This window comes from Pomacea canaliculata, linkage group LG2 (genome assembly GCF_003073045.1).
Source record: "Pomacea canaliculata isolate SZHN2017 linkage group LG2, ASM307304v1, whole genome shotgun sequence".
Taxonomy (NCBI): Eukaryota; Metazoa; Mollusca; class Gastropoda; order Architaenioglossa; family Ampullariidae; genus Pomacea; species Pomacea canaliculata.
Genome location: NC_037591.1, coordinates 566,529 through 582,873, shown reverse-complemented (window position 1 = coordinate 582,873; position 16,345 = coordinate 566,529). Strand labels below are relative to the sequence as shown.

At 44.4% G+C, this 16,345-nt stretch overlaps 1 protein-coding gene across 1 annotated transcript in view; it reads left to right on the top strand.

The window, feature by feature from the left end:
• Positions 1-6,949: 6,949 nt before the first annotated feature.
• LOC112557892 (tenascin-like) overlaps positions 6,950-16,345 on the top strand; it is a 34,021-nt gene continuing 24,625 nt past the window's right edge. Inside the window, exons 1-4 of the mRNA XM_025228024.1 lie at positions 6,950-7,104; positions 12,422-12,489; positions 13,063-13,136; positions 16,120-16,274. Coding sequence (XP_025083809.1) covers positions 13,072-13,136; positions 16,120-16,274 — 220 coding nt within the window. The 5' untranslated portion in view covers positions 6,950-7,104; positions 12,422-12,489; positions 13,063-13,071. The remainder of the gene's footprint in view (positions 7,105-12,421; positions 12,490-13,062; positions 13,137-16,119; positions 16,275-16,345) is intronic.

Genomic DNA, 16,345 nt, shown 5'->3' with positions numbered 1-16,345 from the left:
CACGGCCGTCCGCTTGAAGTCAGCAGTCCACGTGTCACAGGTCAAGATTTATGGCCCCCCCGCCCGGACCATCCAGAGGACAGTTGACAGAAACTGGAAGTTGCAGACTAAGGAGCGAGAGAGGAGAAAATACAGTGATACCTCGGTTCTCGAACGCCTTGACTTTCGACCAAATCGGTATTCGACCAGGAAATTCGAGAAAATTTTGTCTTGGAATCCGAACAAATATTTGGAACTCGAACATCCGAACGTCCGAGATGAGCCGAGTTGAGCCGAATGGCGTTCATTCTGCCCAGCGCGCCTTGCTTGCGTCATCAGTGTGAGTGCAGAGAGAGAGAGTCACGTTTTTGTGGAGAGAGTCATGAAATGTGTGCAAAATGGGCAGAAATCGCAAATTTTGTTGAACAACATCACCCTGATAAAGTGGTAGCAAATAGAGCAGTTAACATTTTTAATGACAATGTTATGTCCACTTTCCGCAAAATTTTGCAAAGGAGAAAAAAACAGCAAACAATTGACAAATTCTTCCGTAAAGAAATCAGACAAGCAACTGCAGAGCAAGATTCTGATTCTCCTCAGCAAAAGATACAGAGAACAGAAACACCGAAGAGCAGTTACCCTCTGTTTTTATTGAAGAGGACTCCCCTTCAAAACAATAACCATCCCCCTTCCCTCCTCCCTCCACATTCATTCCCTCCTGCCATAAAGTTTGGTACAGGTACAGTAAATGAAACACAATTTACTGTACTGTACTATACATTTTTTTGGTTGTTTTTTTGTTTTTTGTTTTAATAAATACACTTTTATTTCTTGTTGAGACTCATGTTTTTCTACATATTATATACAAATTAGGCCAGTAAATAGGCATTTTCTGTTGCTTGGAACGAATTAATCCAGTTTCCATTATTTCCTATGGGTTTCATTGCTTCGGTTCTCGAACAATTTGGTTCTCGACCGTCTTCCCGGAACGAATTATGTTCGAGAACCGAGGTATCACTGTATACTGTAAAAGTATCAAGCTCGGGCCGCACTAACATGAAACTTTGATATTGAGGTGGGGGCCGCAAACTTTTGCTCCGCGGGCCGCGAGTTTGAGACCCCTGATCTACAGTGATCGCCCGTATTAACCACAAATAACCACAAAACTACAAATAGGTTGCAATTCTTTCTCGTGGAACGGCTGAGACTCTCAGCTGCCAGTGTTAGTATCAGCTGCGCAAAGGACTGTTAGTGTCCGCCATAGAAGCAAACTCCGAGAAAAGCTCTTGTATCGGAAATATCGTGTGGCAACAGCCTGTCCTCAGTGTTCACAGAACAGGAAAACAGGGTCTTGTTATCTGCACAATGGTGGGGAGGTGATGTCGATGGTAAGGCTGACTTGCTGGTGTACAATCAGGCAGTTTAGCAAGTCGTCTGCCCTGGGCCCGTACTGAATCTCAACAGCCCTGAATTCAGATCTACAGCTTGGAAAGCCATAGTGTCGTCATACAGTAGCAACGCAGAATGGAGCAATGATGAAATCACAAAACAGAGGAAAACTGCATGAAAATTTTGAAAGCAAAGGACTGACTTGTGTGATCTTCAAGATCTTCAGAAAAAAAACCTTTATGCAGAGAAGACCAGAAGTCGACGGAAAATCCGAAATCGCAGAAGAAACCAAAGTCAAATAGTCTTGCACAGCAACGACGAAACGAAAAAAAAGCACCGGACTAACCAATGGGCACCAAAAACACAGCAAACTATTAAAAATGCAAAAATTGCGGAGAACCACCTCCCTCAAAACCTGCCAGGCTAAGGGACGCTACTCCACGATACGATGTCACAGACGGTTTTATCACGACTGTTACACCACGTCCATGAACGTCACTCTTCATGACGTTTGAAGGTCAACAAGCAAACATCGTGTCGAATGTAACAAAAAGAAAAGTAAACTTTTCTTCACTTGATGGTGTTTCCTATTTTCTTTCTCGATAAAGCCCGGTTATTGATAGTCAGGGGCAGTAACTCCACAAAAGTGTGAAGTTGTCTCCCCTGAATGACGTGTATCAGGTTGACAGCGCACGAGTTATAGTGATGACAGCATGCTCACCACACCTTACCTCACAGCTAGTAGTCAGGACAAAGTACAGACTGTCATAGACTTTCCACACACGAACAGCCCGTCCATACGTCACCTACACCACGTCACAGCGGACTGTGGCCACGTCCTCGATGATTGAATTGAATTGAATTGAATTGAATATCCTCCTTCATCACCCGCACTGGGATACCCGATCCTTCAGCGCCCTCCCGATACCCAAGCTGTCACTGACGTACCCCCCACACACCATTAACACGTCTTGCAGGCAGGTGGGGGGTGGGGGGTTTATTGTGCCGCCGACGGTTAGGGGGACGGTTGTTGTTGTTGTCGTGACATCGTCTGCGTTGGCATTAAAAGCGAAATTAAAAAAATTCAGCATACACACTGACAAACTCATGGATTAAAAACAATGACGACATATCGTTGTGATTGAAGGTTACAGACACACGTCACTAACACATTATCTTCTTCACAAGACTGTAACGTGTTTCTTCGTCACACAGGTAGTCACACGCACTGTCACCATGACAACAGCTGCTATGCTTTAGATCAGTGATGCCCAACCTTTTTCGGCCTGCGGGCCATATCCATTTCGGACAGCCGTGTCGCGGGCCACTTCACCGCAAAAATACAAAAAGGAAAAAAAATAGAGCAGATACCATTTTTTATTAGAAACAAGTTGTACTTGCCATTAATTATGTAGTAATTAGTGGGATATTTGAAGTTGTTTTCCTGAAACCAACTTCTGAATGTCCGGCCTCATCGTAGAGACACCAAGTCGGAGCACTGAATCGAAATGTTCGTCCATCGAAAAAAAGATTGAGAGACGCCCCTACGTGGGGATAAATACTTCTTCCTTTTTTTTCTTTTTTTTAAGGTCTTCTTTTATTACTAACATGCCGATTTCCTGCACTGTGGGCAGAAGTTTCGCGGGCCGGATGGCACCGCGTCGCGGGCCGGATATGGCCAGCGGGCCGTAGGTTGTGCATCCCTGCTTTAGATAAAAACAATGACATAGTTCTACAAACCAGACAGTCCATGTCTCTACAGTGTCTATACAATGTCTCTACAGTGTCTACACAGTCAAACACAGTGACGTGTTCGTTGTTCACATGGTAACGTGTTGGCAGAGAAGGTCTGTACGTAGATGTACTGTCTTAGCTAGCCAGGCCTCTACCATTTCCACAAACAGCCCACATTCACCACCTAGCAGCTGACGTTTCTACCCGACAACCCACATCTCCACCAAGATGTAGTAGTCAGACTTTTTATTATCTTCCTTCCATCTTTCTTCACGTCTGATGTCTCACGTCACTGTCGTCTGGCGTCGTGTTTCTGTGATGACAATGAACTCAGGTCATCTCTGATGATTACCCGCAACTGCTACATCTTCTCGACAACATTAACATAACCTGACACTGCTACATCTTCTTCTCGACAACATTACCATAACCTGCCACTGCTACATCTTCTTCTCGACAACATTAACATAGCCTGACACTGCTACATCTTCTTCTCGACAACATTACCATAACCTGCCACTGCTACATCTTCTTCTCGACAACATTAACATAACCTGCCACTGCTACATCTTCTCGACAACATTAACATAGCCTGACACTGCTACATCTTCTCGACAACATTAACATAGCCTGACACTGCTACATCTTCTTCTCGACAACATTAACATAGCCTGCCACTGCTACATCTTCTTCTCGACAACATTAACATAGCCTGACACTGCTACATCTTCTTCTCGACAACATTAACATAGCCTGACACTGCTACATCTTCTTCTCGACAACATTAACATAGCCTGACACTGCTACATCTTCTTCTCGACAACATTACCATAACCTGCCACTGCTACATCTTCTTCTCGACAACATTAACATAACCTGACACTGCTACATCTTCTTCTCGACAACATTAACATAACCTGACACTGCTACATCTTCTTCTCGACAACATTAACATAGCCTGACACTGCTACATCTTCTTCTCGACAACATTACCATAACCTGCCACTGCTACATCTTCTCGACAACATTAACATAACCTGACACTGCTACATCTTCTTCTCGACAACATTAACATAGCCTGACACTGCTACATCTTCTTCTCGACAACATTAACATAACCTGACACTGCTACATCTTCTTCTCGACAACATTAACATAACCTGACACTGCTACATCTTCTCGACAACATTACATAACCTGACACTGCTACATCTTCTCGACAACATTAACATAACCTGACACTGCTACATCTTCTCGACAACATTAACATAACCTGACACTGCTACATCTTCTCGACAACATTAACATAACCTGCCACTGCTACAGTCATTGACTCGACTTCTGCTCCTCCTGTCAGCCTGCTTCACTCTCTGTGTTAAGTGGTGTGTTACATGTTATCTACACAGTTGTATAGTTGTATATCTTAGTGGTTCTACATGTTATCTACACAGTTGTATGTCTCAGTGGTTGTACATGTTATCTACACAGTTGTATAGTTGTATATCTTAGTGGTTGTACATATTATCTATACAGCTGTAATCTTAGTCGTTGTACATGGTGAGAGCAAACGATATCTTCTGTTGAACTGTTGAACTTGTTGAACTTTTGTTAGTTTAGAACTTTAGATGTTTATTGTTTGTCATTTTAAGATAAATAAATAATAACAGTGAGATGTGCAGACATTTCAGATAGCTCAATCTCCTCCAAACATGCATTCTCACATTGCCGCTCTCACATATAAGCTTGAGATGTTTGTTGGAGGTTCACGTGTTGACCTAGTAACAGAGTGACATGTTTATCTGAGATTATATCATGGTTATGTACAATTGACTATTTGACTAATGTACGGCTCAGTCATTTGTGCTGACAAGTTATTGACAAGTCTTATACCCACGGTAGACAGTTGAGGAGGGACGACATTTGACCTTTGCTTGAGTGTCACAATAAGGCAAGTCACTCATTGTCAGTATCGTCAACCGTGACATCTATACTCATCGTTTATTTTACAGGAGGACTGAACATTGTGCCACATGATAATCTTTAGCCTGAACGTCTAGAGAGAATTCTTCGATCAATAACAGTCAACAAAGATGTAAACTCGATGATCACCCATTTCTTATCGATCCCGACTTCCCCGGACACAAGTGACGTCAAGACACCCACTCATCACGACCGTTACACTACGTCACGCTCCAACAGGTTTCAAGGATAACAAGAAAAGGTCGAGTCGCATGGAGCGAACACAAGAATACAATTTCTTCACTCGATGGTGCTATTCATTATCTTTCTTTCACGGGAAACAAAGTTCGGACATAGAAAGTCAGGGGCAGTAACTCCCCAGTTTATTACATTGTGAAATCGCCTCCCCTGAATGAACTGTAAGAGGTTAACAGCGTTTTTCCCGCTGTCCTCTATAATACATATCAGGACATAAGAAGGACAATGTAGAGAAAGTATCAATATGTCTGGCTTCTTTTCATGGTACAGAGTAGGAGAAAAAAATCAAGAAAAAATCATAAACACACACATATCCTCCATAAACACACACACACAAGTACTTCATGCATCGGTGCGTCGTGTGTTTGGATCATCTGTATGTATTTGTGTGCGCGCGCGTGTGTATGTGTGATACACAGAGTTTGAATTAAATTTTCTAGGTTTTCAGTGTGTTTGTGTGTGTGTGTGTTATTTTAGCCACTCAGCGATGTGGAGAAGACGATGCAATACATACAGTATGTGAGTGAATTCTTGTCACGCTCCCAGTGAACGTGGTGATGTGATGTCGGTACTGTTGTCTGTTGACACCTGGCTAGCTGCCTGACCTCAAAGACCTGTTGACACCGACAAGTCATGCATCTGTGTGGTATGTGAGTGAATTCTTGTCACGCTGCCCAGCGCACTTTGACCTCACGTGGTGGTGTGATGTTCTCGGTGTTGTCTGTTGACACCTGGCTGGCTGCCTGACCTCAAAGACCTGTTGACAGACAAGTCATGCACCTGTACATGTACCAGCAAGTTCATTTTAAAAATGACAAATGAAGTATTTATACAAGGTTTGCTTCGAACGATCTAATGACTATTAATTTAAAGTACAAAACAAAGTAGGTTGTCCCGCATGTTTATTATTTTCAACATGGCTACTACTGTGATAATAAGCCTTGAAAATATAAATAAAGAGAGTAAATAAGATGTGTACACAAGCAATGTCTGTAAATACCTAATCACATGTCATACCAAGCTGCCTTACAGTTTGTGTTTTACACCTGAGACACCTGGCTACACAACACCATAATCATTGTGGAAACTAGAGAAGTAAGGATGAGTTTCATGAGATGGTTCTGTGTCCTCACCCACAGCTAGCTGCCAGAGCTCTGTGTCTCAGACACTTGCACGCCATTTTAATATCCTTAAATTGTTGTCTGTCTGTGTTTGTGTGTGTTCCTGTTTGTTTGTGTGTGTGTGAGAGAGAAACTGAGGAAGGAAATGTGTTTTATACATTTATGTGCGTGCCTGTCTGTATATATTTGTGTTTGTGTGTTTGTGTGATTAAGTGGTCAGTAAGTGGAAGACAGGGAATTCACTCCGGTATTTTCTGTAGGTGGGTTGCCCAGTCCACTGCGTTCTCCGGTGATGATGTTTTCACTGTCGTCCACGTCTGTTGACACCTGACCCGCTGCCTGACCTCACTGACCTGTTGACACGTGAACATCATGCATTGGAGCCTCCTGTACTTCATGTATGTGGGGGGGGGGAGGAGGGGATTGCATGCTCATGTGAGAATCGCTGCTGTCGTTGCTGTACATTATGTATGTGTGGGGGGAGGGGCTTGCATCCTCATGTTGTGAGCGTTGCTGCTGTCGTTGGTTCTTCACTCGCTCCTGTTACATATCTCCCTCTCCACAAGTGCAGACTACCAGCAGTTGTCAACCTCTCCTCGTCTCAGACGCTGCTTTCCTCGGGACATCCTGCCACTAACAGCTTTCTCACAAACACCATCTCTTGGTGAGTTATTTTAATCATGATGTGTTTAATCTGCGGTTAATTATTTTACTCACATTGTTTTGATGTGAAAGTGAGTTATTTTAGTAACTGTGTCTTCGCTCTCAAGGTGAATTTACTTAGTCCCCAGGTTTTATCGGAAGATGATTTATTTTAGAGACTCTATCGTCGACCTAAAGACATTTTTGTTATTTGATGTTTGACCTGTGGGTGAGATACTTAAATCATTGTGTGTTTAAAGTAAAGGTAAGTTGTTTCTGTCACGAAGCTTCTCCCACATTAAGTTCGGTTAGTACATGTACACGGCATATCACCGTCAAAGGTCGCCTGTTACCTGAGCAAAAGGAAATAGTGACAAGAGGTGGCCAGCAAGTCATCCACACCTGGGGCCGTAGTCACATCGCGCCGCCATTTTCCTCGTCGCTAACCTCTAGCCCCCGAGAGCTAGCCGGTCGCCAGGCGAGTACCACGCGTGCGAGACAAGTCCCCCGTGTGACCGCAGGTCAGCAGTCGGGCCCTCCACACGCCGACCTTGAGGGAATACCTAGGGAACTCCGCGTGTGCGCATGTGCGAACAAACTTGTAGGACACGCGCGGGTTTTCCCCAACAATCGGAGGACAATTAACATCTGTTCACATCGCTCTTGACGAGAAGCTGAAATACGCTGCATTTTGTGTGTCTGGTATATACAGTATTATGCTCTACTAAAATTCATTTGATACGTCACCGTGATTTTCACTTTTTGTTACAAATAGTATTTGAGAAGGCAACAAGATCAGTGTCATGACAGTGACTATAGCAAGCGTCTTAATGACTGAAAAGAACCGAGTGTTTGTGAGAAATGCTAGTGAGTACAGCCTACGAAATCCTTAGTATGTAGATAAAATGACAACAGTGGTACTGCTACCTTTATTTGTACTGTTAGAATTCAGGTGAAATAGGCCACACATGTCTATGTTTATGTCATTGTCAGCAATAGAAGGGGAGAGAGACCAAGATAATATACCGCCATATAAAAGCCGAGAAGGCGAACTGGACAAATATACTAACTCGTCTGATACATGTTGACTCGACTGATGCACTGTACAACATGTATTACAAGCTGCATCAGTGTATACTGCTCCTTACATCAAACAGTTGTGTACAGGTACTTCCTACTTGTTATTATTTGTGTAGATATGCCTTCATAGACTGTCACTAGTGACAGCGAGACTTGTGTCACAACTAAGCAACTGTCATTGGAGGCTTTGTTGGTTCTTCAGTCTCTGACACATTCCTGAATATCTTGGTATATGCTTTTTATTATCCTGTATAATTTACTATGCACACTTGGTTGTGATAACTCGGGTAGTACTATTGCTTGTTGCACATTATTGTAGGCTTTCTGACAGTCTATGAATGCTACTTATAGCTTCATATTCTGGGGTAAATGGTTCTCTACTGCAGCATGTAATTATTCCTGTCAAGGCGTCCTTCCTCTAAGAAACAGGCTTAGATTTAACAAATGCAGTTTCATGTACAAAATTCTGACGGGTAAATGGTATCCCAGACTCTCTTTACTATTTTCCTCCAAGAACACTAGAACTTCAACGAAACTTAGTATTTCCATTTCTAGACTAGACCTTTTTAAATCAAGTTTGAAATACTCAGGGAGCGTGCTGTGGAACAGCCTCCCTCTCCATCTTAGGCAAATGAACTTCATGAACTTCCACCCAAGCACATTCCAGAAAATTAGATGAGGCCTCTAGTGATACCTCCTAACTCTAGGAAATCTTGTTAATATGTTTTTTCTTAACCACCACTTTTGCACATATTCAGCTTCCACTTACCTTACCTTACTCTCATAGTACTTATAACTACTTCAGTTAGTTAGTTCTTTCCCTGTAAAGGTCAGGTCAGGTCAGGTCAGTCCCTTGCCGATCCGGGCGTAGGGGGGACCGGCCGGCAGCAGCAACAGACAGAATTTTCTATTCGGTCCTTTCTTGGGCATATGAGAGCAGGTCTGGCATCTCGCGTTTGGTCCATTCTTTGATGTTGGTGACCCAGCTTTTCCTTGGACGGCCACGACGACGGCTCCCTTCGAGGGTTCCTTGTAGGATCGTCTTGGACAGGGTGTTGTGGCGGGTGACGTGACCGGACCAGGCGAGCTTGCGCCGCTTCACTGTTGCCAGAAGGGGTTCATGTGGGCCCACGAGGGAGGTTACGGTGCTCCGTACGTATTCGTTGGTCTTGTGTTCGCGGTACGAGATGCGGAGCAGCTTTCTCAGGCACTTGTTCTCAAAGGCCTGGAGTTTCTTTTCCGTTGCGGCAAGCAGCGTCCAAGTCTCGCAGCCGTAGAGTAGGATTGACACTACGAGGGACTTGTACAGCCTGTGCTTGGTACTGAAGCTGATTGAGTTGCTCTGCCAGATCCTGTCCAGCCTGGACATTGCGGATGTTGCCATACCAATCCTGATACGGATCTCAGCTGTACAGCAACCATCTCTAGACAGGGTGGCACCTAGGTACTTGAAGCTGTTGACCTCCTCCAGTTTCTGGCCGTTCATGACGATGTTCCTGCTGCTGTCGTTGGTGGTATTGATCATCACTTTGCTTTTTTCTGAGCTTATTTCCATGTCATAGGCCACTGCTTTTCTTGAGAGTTTGTCTGTCAGATCCTGAAGTTCGCTGTTGCTGCCTGCCATGAGGTCAATGTCATCTGCAAAGCGGAGGTTGCACAGGGGTCTGCCACCAATGGAGATTGAGGTGTGATGGTCGTGGAGGGTTTCTTGCATGATTTTCTCAAGGAAGATGTTAAAAAGGATGGGAGAGAGTAGGCACCCTTGACGGACTCCGATCGTCATCCCGAAGAACTCGCCTAGTTGGTTGTTGAGTAGTACCGCGCTGGAGGGTGTAAAGGGCGGGGGCTAAATGGAAAATGCATTTTCTTACTTATTTTACCTCTCGTTAATAAGGAATTACCATTGTCATTGTCATTTAATTGGTTGCTTTCTGTCCACTGGGTTAATATTTTATTTAGAGAGCATGTAAAGACTTTTCCTTAATGTATTAGTAAGAGAGATACCTTGGTAGGTTCCTGACTGGTTGTTGTCACCTTTTTTTTATATAGTGGGATAGTAATAGTGTCGCGTTCCACCCCCAGCCTCGCCAGAAGCACGCGCACAGCCTCTCACACAGCCGGCCAGACACGCACAGACACTCGGCCGGAGGCAGTCTACGACTTACCTCTCGAAACCCGTGCACGGCACAAACCACGACAAAGACGGGAAAAACGATACAAGCACGCAGTTTAATAACAAGTATAAACACGAATACACATACACCCACACACACCCACAGAAAACGGATAAAAAAAAAATACCCCCACGAGTACTCGTCAAATAAATATAAAAACAACAGGGGACTGCCTCCCCGCAAAGAGGTTACAAATAAAATACACACACAGCAGAGAAAATACAAAGTGCACTGCGACACAGCACAGTCAAGTGTCCGCTCAAAGTGTTCGTAGAATCAGCGGAACCACCCCCTCTTCCTCTGGACCAGCTGTCCAGCTGACCCCACGGCTCTCGTCCCGGTAGACCTTGGTCACGGAGACTCCGCTTGTCGACCTCTACCCTAGGCGCTCCCTCCCGATGGCTGGGCCGCACACTGGCACAGCAAGGTCGCGCTCACGCGCTGACGAGGCGATGAAGGCGCAGGGTCGACACAATGTCGGACAGTCACACAAAAGCGGACGATGACACAGATGATGAGCACAAAACGTCCAGCGAGATCACAATTATGTTGAACATGTAGCATACGTGGAAAACGGAGAAGACGTAATACATGTAGAAGTAAACAAATGGAAGCCTGTAGAAAAGCAACAATTCATCCAGTCAATCATACGGCACTCCAAACATTTCTCAGTTTATAAAAACACCCTTATACACATACAGGTAGTCCTCGGGTACGACGGTCTCGAGTTATCTCGCCAGTAAAAACGTTACTGTGCTCAACAAGTGTTCAACGTTTCTTACAGTACAGTACAGTACTGTACTAACAATATTTTACTGTACTTATGTTTATTGATAATAAGGTACTGTGTTTAGGATAGGTGTTAGGATAGGCTAAGTGTTTGTAGTACTGTACTGTTAATTGTGGTACAGTACTGTATGAAATATGATCCGACTTACGTATACGACGTCGCATCCCCGTCGTAAGTCGAGGACTACCTGTACACATCTATGACCAACCTGGTCATGAAACCGCTTGCTCTCATACAAACACATAATTTTATCGTTAGACAAGCGGCCCTTAACTCACAAATTCATACATGGAAAAACGGGTGCGTGCCACACGCGACGCGACCCGGCCATCACAAATACTAACCTAGAACTAAAGGCTCTATAAACTAGAAAAGAGTGGAACTCAAAGAAATAGACTTTGCTCACCCAAAACGGCTTGTGCTACGACCCGACGGTCAGCTGCCCTCCACAACAGGAATGGCAGAAACTCTCCAGTGGAAATCCGCGGACACTTTCCAAGGGAAACTCACATGGCCTGGGTAAAACGGCGTAGCCTACACTGCCCAATTGGCCCGGCCTCCCGCCGTCCTTTCAGTCACAACACGCTCCTCTCTCCACCGTGCCCAGGTCAGAACTGCCACGAGGGACGCTGCTCTCTGGGGGTCACTTCCTGTCGCCCAGGGGCTGTGACCAATCGTCAGCGCCCACGACACCCAGCCCATGCCAAGGCGCGTGAACGCTTTTCACGCCAAACCTTGGACAGGGAAGGGAGGGGCACAACCAGTGCACCCCCAGAGCTCCCACCGGCAGCACACAGCACTCAAGCCGACGTCACGTGACGTAGCAAGAGCGTGACGTAAGACACGGCTACGGTCGGAGGGAGAAGGCCTTGACCTTTCCCCTGCAAACCGTACAAAAAACAGCCGTCAACCGTCGTCTGCTGTGAGCTGCCTTACTGAACAGGAGCGTCCCAGGCGCTGACAGAAAGGCCGAAATCGTGACACGCGACAAATAGATTGAGTCATTCCTTAGGTCATAGAATTGAACAGTTCAGCAAGGGAGTAATAACAGGGGATGCAGCATCTAATATATCATTGACAATACCATCTGGGCTTGCTGATTAACATTTTTTAAGTAACCAATTGCCTCTTTGACCTTTTCTGTTATCTGATTGTCCACAGGTTGGACATACAGGTGCATTTGACTACTGGTACTTTCACAAGGGTTATCTTGACCATCCACATCCATCATCTCTTTATTTAGTATTGTCTAGAAGTGCTTTACCCACCCTCTTCACTGATTTGGTCCACTACAGTACAGTACTACATTTGGTCCACTCCTGGCTACTTCTGTATCTCCTCATCACCTCCCAGAACTCCTTTGGTTTGTTGACTGCATTTTCTAGAGACTTGATTTTTAAAAGTTTGTAGTTTTGTTTCTTTACTGTTAGCAGAGTTCTATCAGCCTTTCTTTCTCTGCTATAAGCTGTTCTGTCTTCCTGTATTTTCTTCTTTCTACACTTTCTTAGACACTGCTAGTCACTTTTTGTCTTTACACGCTTTATGAAATAATGTATCAAAGGTAGAAGCATACCTACTGTGTTGTAACTAGTTATATGACTAACCATTTCTCTTATTTATTATCTTCCTATCTCTCGAATAGGCTGTCTTTCCTATATACCTTTGTTGATTGCTATTTGTTGTCACCTTTGACACGTGTGTCTGTTGTACTTTCTGTGTTCATGCATGCCAGACACACTAACCTAGTTTTAGTCTTAAGCTTTGAGTGATCGCTTCCTTTTGTGTATGTTTCTACGAATGATATTTGCCAATTGTTTTATTATGACATTTTTTTAATTTTAAGTAGTAAATATTTTGCTGATTTAAATTAATATAATAAAGAAATATTATATGAGAAAGACTCACGCAACTTCTCGTTGTTGCATGTGCTTAACAGGTGGATACAATGCTGCGATTCTTCGTATTTCTCCTGTGGGTGTCTCCTTGTGTCCTGACGAAGGCGACAGGAAGGTAAACGTGTTGACTCTTCTTGACTTTTGGCTTACAATACATGCAAAGGGTTTGACAATCAGCTTTTTATGTAGTCAGTAACAAACTCAAATATGTGATCGTTTGTCAGTCGTCTAAATAATGTGTGAATAATGACAAACATTAAAATAAGAATTGTTGTTTTAGTGACATGTTTCACAATAGTCTATGGTCTCACACTGCTGGCTTCACTTCCCGGAGCGTCCGGTCTTTCTCTCTGTTTGTTTGTTTGTTTGTTTGTTTGTTTGTTTGTTTGTTTGTTTGTTTGTATGTTAACATTGAATGTCTTACTTGAGGTCTCGTGTGATGTCTGATGTGTTATGTAATGGTAGCATTGGCAGACAAACAATTTCATGAAAAGGATTCACTAAGATGTGTTGTAGTGTGTGATATTGAGGGCATACAGTCGTCAGCCAAATGTCTAAAAGCATCAGTCCCTGAGGTGTAACAAAGTATTGCAACTGCAGTAGTTGGGGCGCTAGTGAGGTGGTCCGGCACAGGTCAACCCCTTGATGTTCGTGGGTCAGTTCTTCCTCTAGCAACACTGGCATCCACCTTGGTACCTAAGGTACCTTGGAGGACAGAGTTTGACAAAGAGTCGTGTCGGGTCACGTGGCCAGACCTCACCAGCTCACGTGACTTGACTATTGCAAGAAGAGCTTCCTGCTGTCCTACGAGTGCTGCAACCGAGATTCGTACCAAGTCATTATTTGTATGTTCCCTTGATGGTCTCCAAGAAAAAAACTTAAAACAACACACACACACACACACACACACACACACACACACACACACACACACACACACACACACACACACACACACATATCTGATGTGGGTCACTTTGACGTACGTCTACTGTCGTATGAAACTATTCTCTATTTTGTTATCAAACAGTACTAGGTTCCTTGAGCTTGTTATTTAATGCCTTTATGAGTTGATGATGATGACGATGACGACGATGATGATGACGACGACGACGACGATGACGATGATGACGACGACGACGACGATGACGACGACGATGATGATGAGTAATGCGCAGGTATCCATTCCGAAGAATGCTCATTGCGCAGAAAAAACAAAAGAAGAAAAAGTAAAGCGAACAAATATATAAAACACCAGGAAAGTAAAATATATAGTTAGAAGTGTTTCTTGGTTGTTTAAGTCTGTCTTAAATAAACAGATTGGTCTTCAGTCTTTTGCGAAACGTGGTTGGTGAGGTGATGGTGGAGAGTGACGATGGCAGAGCATTCCACAGCTTAGGTGCCGCGTGTTTGAAGGCCCTGGCTCCAGTGCGCTTCTTGTTGGTGTCTGTCACTGCAGGGAGACAGAAGTGTGACTGGGAGCCTGAGTGCAGGCTACGTGACGGCTGGTACGGAGGAACTATCTCTTGCAAATAGTCAGGAGAAGTTTTAGACATGCAGGACTGAGCAATGGAAAGTACTTTGTGGTCAATGCGCTTGTTCATTGGGAGCCAATGAAGGCTCTGTAGGATAGTTGTGATGTGCTCAGTGGACGACTTTGCACGGGTGACAATCCTGGCAGCTGCGTTTTGAACTCTTTGGAGCCGATCCAACTGAGTAGCAGGTATACCCCACAATGCACTGTTACAATAGTCCAATCGTGATGTGATGGTAGCCACAGCAAGTGAGTTGGCAGCAGCTTGAGTCAGCATGGGCCGTAGTCTACCTAAAGTCCTCAAAAAGTAGTAGGACTTAGCCACAACAGAAATGACATGGTTGCACATGGAGAGCTCTGCATCAATAAACAGCCCTAGGACCCGTACACAGTCAGCAAAGGCGATGGAGGCATCACCGACCGGCACTAATGCCAATCTGCTCCCGTCTGGCCCTGGGGCCACACAGTAACGCTTCTGTCTTGTCGTCGTTGAGTTTAAGACGATTGCTGGTCATCCACGCCTTCACCGCAACACAACAAGATTCAAGTCGTTGAAACGCATTCCCAGCCACTGCTTGGTCGGGGGGAAAACTATTCAGAATCTGTGTATCGTCCGCAAAGAACTGACGTCCCATCTGAAAGCGTTCAATGACCCGTCCAAGCTGTGAAACATATACCGACAATAATAATGGACCCAGAACGGATCCCTGTGGTACGCCACACACCAGAGAAACTGCCTCAGAGATGGCAGAGCCGACAATCACTCTCTGAGACCTATCGGCAAGATAGGAGGCAATCCACTGCAGTGCAGCACCCTGGATACCAGCCTCTGACGACAATCTCTGGAGCAGCAGGCGGTGGTTGATGGTGTCAAACGCACTACTCAGGTCGAGTAATAATAACAGTTGCCAGAGTTGACACTACACAGAATGTCATTGGTCACACGAAGAAGAGTAGTTTCTGTGCTGAAGCCAGGACAATAGGCTGACTGAAATTTATCTAGGCACCATGGAACACATCCTGCTCTCAAACTGGCATTAATAATGTCCAAGATGACAGGAAATAGAATGTCCTCTCTTTCGCTTTTTTTCTGATGGACGGTCGAGTCTTGAGGTAGGATATTAGTTGGAAAGGTGGAAGTATCATAAAGGAGGGTCGCCGAAGTAAGAGAGGGTGCGAGAAGGTACTCACGGCTATACAACATAGTAGAGGTCCGCCATGTGAGAAGTTAAAGTGAGTAAAGGTTTATTGACTCATCGCCAAGCTTCTGTGACTCCTGATAGCTCATCAACTAAGACAGAAGTGAAGCAGCTATGTCCTATACAATATCAATGTAGCATAAGGTCTCGTAAACATTATTGTAAAAGGAACATACAGCCCTAATGAGACACTAATTAAACAACTCTATGGTCAAAAAATTCATAAGGTATATGTTTTACAATAATGGATCTGAGGAGGTGCTAGTTGTTGGGGGGGGGAGTGGGGCGAGGTTATTAACGTTAAAACAAAAATAAATAATTGATAACATTGAATTATTAATAATTTTCAAAAGTACAAATTCTAGATGCCAAGGCGAAGTCTGCGATGTAAAAACCTGGCACAATGTAAGCTGCAGGACAGACGACGACTGCAATCAGACCCACGCCGTGTGCGATCAACACCTGTGTCGGTGTGAAGCTGGCTACTTCTACACCACACCTTACGATATTTGCTCTGGCAGTGAGTAGACAATGGTTCTGTGTGGTGTGCTTGACAGCAAGAAACTCGACTTTGTTGTCGGCTTGTTACAG